The 7,468-nt window shown below is 76.0% G+C and overlaps 1 protein-coding gene across 1 annotated transcript; it reads right to left on the minus strand.

The window, feature by feature from the left end:
• Window positions 1–429: 429 nt before the first annotated feature.
• LOC142596817 (RAS guanyl-releasing protein 2-like) lies at window positions 430–6,337 on the minus strand. The gene is made up of 6 exons (XM_075727310.1): window positions 6,260–6,337; window positions 5,196–5,311; window positions 3,690–3,834; window positions 1,840–1,876; window positions 582–746; window positions 430–485 (listed from the first exon to the last, which is right to left on the minus strand). Exons 1-6 carry the CDS (start codon window positions 6,335–6,337, stop codon window positions 430–432), a joined length of 597 nt encoding a protein of 198 aa, XP_075583425.1.
• Window positions 6,338–7,468: the final 1,131 nt, after the last annotated feature.

Below are 7,468 nucleotides of genomic sequence, written 5' to 3' on the forward strand. Positions count from 1 at the left end.
CAGCTGCCCCACAGACTCCCCACAGACGATGCCCCATAGGGAGCCCACAGCTGCCCCACAGCTGCCCCACAGCTGCCCCCCAACACCCCATGGGGACACTGGAAACCCCAGAGGCCCCCCCCAGTCGTCCCACAGGGAGCCCACGGGGGGCGCCCAGCTGCCCCATAGCTGCCCCATAGACAATGCCCCACAGGGAGCCCACGGGGGGCTCCCAGCTGCCCCACAGAAACCCCATGGAGCCCCCCGGGCCCCCCAGGAGAACCGGCCCCAGAGCCCCCGGCCCCCTCCCCACCCGGGGGGACCCTCGGTGCGGCGAGGAGGCGGCCGGACAGACAGACGGGCTGGACAGACAGACGGGGTTTAATGCGGCGGTGCGGGCGCTGCGCCCCCCAAAAGAGGGGTCCCGGGGGCCGGGCCCCCCGCTCGGCCCTAGAGGTGGATGTCGAAGACGCCATCCTCCACCTCCTGCAGCTCCTTGGGGGGCTCTGGGGGGGGCGGGGGGGCGTTAGGGCCCCGGGCGCCGGGGTCCCCCCGGGTGCCGGGGGGGTCCCTGGGGGCGCGGGGGGGCGCGGGGGTCCCACCTGGGGGGGGCAGGGAGGCGCGGCGGGACCGGGGCAGGGAGAAGCTGAAGGAGCGGGGCGGGGGTCCCGGGGGGGCCGGGGGGGGCTCGGCGACGCTCTGGGCCCGGCGGCGGCACTCGAGGCGCAGGAGCTCCCGGCACTGGGCATGGCAGCGCAGGCCGCAGCCTGGGGGGCCCCCAACGGCACCGTGACCCCCATGGCACCCATAGCCCCCCATAGCCCCCCATGGCACCCATAGCCCCCCCATAGCCCCCCATAGCCCCCCACGGCACCGTGACCCCCATGGCACCCATAGCCCCCATAGCCCCCCATGGCACCCATAGCCCCCCCATAGCCCCCCATAGCCCCCCACGGCACCGTGACCCCCATGGCACCCATAGCACCCCCATAGCCCCCCATAGCCCCCCATAGCCCCCCATGGCACCGTGACCCCCATGGCACCCATAGCCCCCCCATAGCCCCCCATGGCACCCATAGCCCCCCATAGCCCCCATAGCCCCCCACGGCACTGTGACCCCCATGGCACCCATAGCCCCCCATGGCACCCATAGCCCCCCCATAGCCCCCCACGGCACCGTGACCCCCATGGCACCCATAGCACCCCCCATAGCCCCCCATAGCCCCCCATGGCACCCATAGCCCCCCCATAGCCCCCCATAGCCCCCCACAGCACCGTGACCCCCATGGCACCCATAGCACCCCCATAGCCCCCCATAGCCCCCCATGGCACCCATAGCCCCCCACGGCACTGTGACCCCCATGGCACCCATAGCACCCCCATAGCCCCCCCATAGCCCCCCATGGCACCCATAGCCCCCCATAGCCCCCCACGGCACCGTGACCCCCATGGCACCCATAGCCCCCCATAGCCCCCCACGGCACCATGACCCCCATAGCCCCCCATGGCACCCATAGCCCCCCATGGCACCATGACCCCCCCATGGCACCCATGACCCCCCATAGCCCCCCATGGCACCCGTGGCACCCACGGACCCTCTCATGACCCCCCCATAGCCCCCCATGGCACCCATAAACCCCCATAATGCCCCCATGGCACCCATGGCCCCCCCCTCACCCCCCCAGCCCCTCCATGACCCCCCCCATGGCCCCCATCACCGCCCCTCACCCCCCCATAGCCCCCCATGGCACCCATGACCCCCCCTCACCCCCCCATACCCCCCCCGGCACCCCCATGACCCCCCATGACCCCCTGGCACCCCCAACCCCCCCCCGCCCCCCCCGCCCCTCCCCCGCTCACCGCGGCACTTCAGCCCCTGCCTGGGGAGGCCCAAAATCTGGGGGGGAGGGGGGGTGAGGGGGCGGCCCCGGCCCGGGGCTCCCCCCGCGCCCCCCACCCGGCGTGCGAGGCCCCGTGCAAAGCCCTCGTGCGATGCACGCCTGGCACGGGGGCCCGGCGGCGGGAGCCAGGGGCGTGCGAGGAGCGTGTGAGGGTGAGGGGTGTGCGAGGGGTGTGCGAGGGGTGTGCGAGGGGCGTGCGAGGGCATGAGGGGTGTGCAAGGGGTGTGCGAGGGGCGTGCAAGGGCATGAGGGGTGTGCGAGGGGCGTGCGAGGGCATGTGTGAGGCGTGCGAGGGTGTGACGGGCACGAGGGGCATGCAAGGGTGTGAGGCATGTGCAAGGGGTGTGCAAGGGCATGAGGGGCACACAAGGGGCGTGCAAGGGTGCGAGGGGTGTGCAAGGGCATGAGGGGCACACGAGGGGCGTGTGAGGGGCACATGAGGGGTGTGCGAGGGTGTGAGGTGTGTGCGAGGGGGGTGTGAGGGCACACGAGGGGTGTGCAAGAGGTGTGCAAGGGGTGTGAAGGGCATAAGGGGCACGCGAGGGGCGTGCAAGGGGCACACAAGGGACGTGCAAGGGCATGAAGAGTACACAAGGGGTGTGTGAGGCGTGCAAGGAGGGTGCGAGGGCGTGTGGGGGCACGTGAGGGGTGTGCAAGGGGGTGTGCAAGGGGTGTGCAAGCAGTGTGGTGTGTGAGGGGTGCAAGGGGTGTGCGAGGGGCGTGCGAGCGGCACAAGGGCTGTGCAGGGCGAGGGGGGTGTGGGCCGTGCAAGGGCCGTGCAAGGCATGTGACGGGCGTGCAAGGGGCGTGCGAGGGGCGTGAGGGGTGTGCGGGGCATGAGGGTGTGCGGGGTGTGCGAGGGGCGGAGGGGGCACAAGGGGCACGCGGGTGTGCGAGGGGCACGAGGGGCGTGCGAGGGCCGTGCGAGGGCTGTGCGAGGGGCACGGGGGGCAGGAGGGGCACGGGGGGCGTGCGGGGGCTGAGGGAGGGGGGTGGGGGCACACGGGGGTGGGGGGCACGAGGGGCGTGCGAGGGGTGGGTGGGGCGCGAGGGCTGGGGGGGGCACACGTGGGGGGCATGGGGACCACAGGGGGGGCACAGGGGGTAGGTACATGGGGGTCCCGGGGGGCACAGGGGGGGCACGGGGGGGCACAGGGAGGGCACGGGGGTCCCAGGGGGCACGGGGGGCACAGGGGGGTCCCGGGGGGTACATGGGGGGGTACATGGGGGGGTACATGGGGGGGTACATGGGGGTCCCGGGGGGCACAGGGGGGGCACGGGGGGCATGGGGGGCACAGGGGGGTCCCGGGGGGTACATGGGGGGGTACATGGGGGGGCACAGGGGGGTCCCGGGGGGGTACATGGGGGGGTACATGGGGGTCCCCGGGGGTCCCAGGGGGCACGGGGGGGCACAGAGGGGTCCCGGGGGTCCCGGGGGGCACAGGGGGGGTCCCGGGGGGTACATGGAGGTTCCGGGGTCCCGGGGGGGGTCCCGGGCGCTGACCAGGCGGCGGCAGTGGCGGCAGGCCGCGGGGCACAGGGGGGCACAGGGGGTACGGGGGGGTCCCGGGGGGGCACAGGGGGTACGGGGGGGGGTCACCGGGGGGGCACAGGGGGTACGGGGGGGTACATGGGGGGCACAGGGGGGTCCCGGGGGGGTCCCGGGCGCTGACCAGGCGGCGGCAGTGGCGGCAGGCGCGGGGCGCAGGGGGCACAGGGGGTACGGGGGGGTCCCCGGGGGGGCACAGGGGGTACGGGGGGGTACATGGGGGGCACAGGGGGGTCCCGGGGGGGGTCCCGGGCGCTGACCAGGCGGCGGCAGTGGCGGCAGGCCGCGGGGCGCAGGGGGCTGCTCTCCTCGAAGTGGTGGGGGGGCCCCGGGGGGGGCGGGGGGGGCCCCCCGCTGCAGCGCAGGAAGCAGGAGAGCACCTCCCCCCGGCTGAGGGTGCCGTCCCTGGGGGCAGGGGGCGCGGGGGTTATGGGGGTCCCGGGGGGTGGGGGGTGATGGGGGTCCTGGGGGTGATGGGGGCAGGGGGGCACGGGGTGATGGTGGGGGTCCCGGGGTGTGTTGGGCGTCCCGCGGGGGTTCCTGGGGGGGTCCCGGGGGTGTTGGGGGTCCCCGGGGGGTTCCTGGGGGGGTCCCTGGGGGGGGGTCCTGGAGGTGTTGGCGGTCCTGGGGGGGTCCCGGGGGATCTCTGGGGGTCCCGGGGGGTGTTGGGTGTCCCGGGAGGACCCTGGGGGGTCCCGGGGGTCCCTGGGAGTGTTGGGGGTCCCTGGGGGTCCCGGGGAGTGTCCCGGGGGTCCCTGGGGGTGTCCGGGGATCCCTGGGGGTGACGGGGATTCCTGGGGGTCCCTGGGGGTCCCGGGGGTCCTTGGGGGTGTCGGGGATCCCTGGGGATCCCTGGGGGGTCCCCGGGGGTCCCGGGGCGGTCTCTGGGGGATCCCTGGGGATTCCTGGGGGTCCCTGGGGGTCCCGGGGGTCCTTGGGGGTGTCGGGGATCCCTGGGGATCCCTGGGGGGGTCCCGGGGGTCCCGGGGCGGTCTCTGGGGGATTCCTGGGGGTCCCTGGGGGTCCCGGGGGTCCTTGGGGGTGTCGGGGATCCCTGGGGATCCCTGGGGGGTCCCGGGGGTCCCGGGGGTCCCGGGGCGGTCCTCTGGGGGATTCCTGGGGGTCCCTGGGGGTCCCGGGGGGTCCTTGGGGGTGTCGGGGATCCCTGGGGATCCCTGGGGGGTCCCGGGGGTCCCGGGGTCCCGGGGCGGTCTCTGGGGGATCCCTGGGGATTCCTGGGGTCCCTGGGGGTCCCGGGGGTCCTTGGGGGTGTCGGGGATCCCTGGGGATCCCTGGGGGTCCCGGGGGTCCCGGGGGTCCCGGGGCGGTCTCTGGGGGATCCCTGGGGATTCCTGGGGGTCCCTGGGGGTCCCGGGGGTCCTTGGGGGTGTCGGGGATCCCTGGGGGGTCCCCGGGGGTCCCGGGGGTCCCGGGGCGGTCTCTGGGGGATCCCTGGGGATTCCTGGGGGTCCCGGGGGTCCCGGGGGTCCCGGGGCGGTCTCTGGGGGATCCCTGGGGATTCCTGGGGGTCCCTGGGGGTCCCGGGGGTCCTTGGGGGTGTCGGGGATCCCTGGGGGGTCCCGGGGGTCCCGGGGGTCCCGGGGCGGTCTCTGGGGGATCCCTGGGGGTCCCTGGGGGGTCCCGGGGGGTCTCTGGGGGTCCCGGGGCGGTCCCTGGGGTCCCTGGGGGGTCCCGGGGGTCCCTGGGGGTCCCGGGGGTCCCGGGGGCCCCTGGGGGTGCGGTGGGTGCGGGGCGGCTGCCCGCACCGGTCGGTGTCCAGGTCCCCGAAGAGCTGGAGGTGCGGGAAGCTCTCCCGCAGGATCCCGAACTCCTCCCGCGAGATCCGCCCGTCCCCGTCCACGTCGAAGTTGCGGAAAATGGACTGCGCCCCCCCGGCGTCACCGGCCGGGCCCGCCCCCACCCCCGGGACCCCCGGGACCCTGACCCCCCCGACCCCCCCGGGCACCCCCAGGGACCCCCAGCCCCTGACCCCCCCCGAACCCCCCCGGGGTACCCCCAGGGACCCCCAGCCCCCTGACCCCCCCCCGACCCCCCCGGGCACCCCCAGGGACCCCCCAGCCCCCCTGACCCCCAGGGACCCCCGGGACCCCCAGCCCCCTGACCCCCCCCGAGCCCCCCCGGGCACCCCCAGGGACCCCCAGCCCCCCCGACCCCCAGGGACCCCCGGGACCCCCAGCCCCCTGACCCCCCCCGAACCCCCCGGGCACCCCCAGGGACCCCCAGCCCCCTGACCCCCCCCGAACCCCCCCGGGGTACCCCCAGGGACCCCCAGCCCCCTGACCCCCCCCGACCCCCCCGGGCACCCCCAGGGACCCCCAGCCCCCCTGACCCCCAGGGACTCCCGGGACCCTGACCCCCCCGACCCCCCCGGGCACCCCCAGGGACCCTCAGCCCTCCCGACCCCCAGGGACCTCCGGGACCCCCCAGCCCCCTGACCCCCCCGAACCCCCCGGGGTACCCCCAGGGACCCCCAGCCCCCCCTGACCCCCCCCGAACCCCCCGGGGTACCCCCAGGGACCCCCAGCCCCCTGACCCCCCCGAACCCCCCGGGGTACCCCCAGGGACCCCCAGCCCCTGACCCCCCCGAACCCCCCGGGGTACCCCCAGGGACCCCCAGCCCCCTGACCCCCCCCCGAACCCCCCGGGGTACCCCCAGGGACCCTCAGCCCCTCTCGACCCCCCAGGGACCCCCGGGCACCCCCACCCCCCCCGAACCCCCCTGACCCCCCCCGGGCACCCCCAGCCCCCCCGAACCCCCCCGGGACCCCCAAAGCCCTGAGGCCCCCCCCACCTTGCCCCCCCGCCCCACCTCCACCAGCCGCTCCAGGTGGGCGCGCAGCAGCGCCGGGTCGGGGCGGGGGGGCTCGGGCAGCGCCCACTCCTCCATGGGGCTGACGGGGGGCAGCGCCGGGGGGGGGCCCCCGCCTGCGGGGGGCGCGTTGGGGCGGGGGGCGGCCCCAGGCACCCCCATTGCCCCCCCATTGCACCCCCCATTGCCCCCCCATTGCCCCCCCATTGCCCCCCATTGCACCCCCAGGCACCCCCATTGCCCCCCCATTGCACCCCCCATTGCCCCCCCCATTGCCCCCCCATTGCCCCCCATTGCACCCCCAGGCACCCCCATTGCCCCCCCCATTGCACCCCCCATTGCCCCCCCATTGCCCCCCCATTGCCCCCCATTGCACCCCCCATTGCCCCCCCATTGCACCCCCAGGCACCCCCCATTGCCCCCCCATTGCACCCCCCATTGCCCCCCCCATTGCCCCCCCCATTGCCCCCCATTGCACCCCCAGGCACCCCCATTGCCCCCCCATTGCACCCCCCATTGCCCCCCCCATTGCCCCCCCATTGCACCCCCCATTGCCCCCCCCATTGCCCCCCCATTGCCCCCCCAGGCACCCCCCATTGCCCCCCATTGCCCCCCATTGCACCCCCAGGCACCCCCCATTGCCCCCCCATTGCCCCCCATTGCCCCCCCATTGCCCCCCCATTGCCCCCCCCAGCACCCCCATTGCCCCCCCATTGCCCCCCCATTGCACCCCCCATTGCCCCCCCATTGCCCCCCCATTGCCCCCCATTGCACCCCCATTGCCCCCCCATTGCACCCCCATTGCCCCCCCAGGCACCCCCCCATTGCCCCCCCATTGCCCCCCCATTGCACCCCATTGACCCCCCATTGCCCCCCCAGGCACCCCCCATTGCCCCCCCATTGCCCCCCCATTGCCCCCCCCAGCACCCCCATTGCCCCCCCATTGCACCCCATTGCCCCCCCATTGCACCCCCAGGCACCCCCCATTGCCCCCCCGTTGCACTCTCACAGCCTGTGCCCCCACACCCGTGTGTGCTCACACACCAGCCGCACCCCCCCATTGCACACTCACACCCCCCGCGGCACACACACACCCCTTGCACACTCACACCCCCCGCGGCACACACACACCCCTTGCACACTCACACCCCCCGCGGCACACGCACACCCCTTGCACACTCACACCCCCGCGGCACACCCCTTGCACAC

This window comes from Pelecanus crispus, assembly GCF_030463565.1.
Source record: "Pelecanus crispus isolate bPelCri1 chromosome Z unlocalized genomic scaffold, bPelCri1.pri SUPER_Z_unloc_1, whole genome shotgun sequence".
NCBI lineage: Eukaryota > Metazoa > Chordata > Aves > Pelecaniformes > Pelecanidae > Pelecanus > Pelecanus crispus.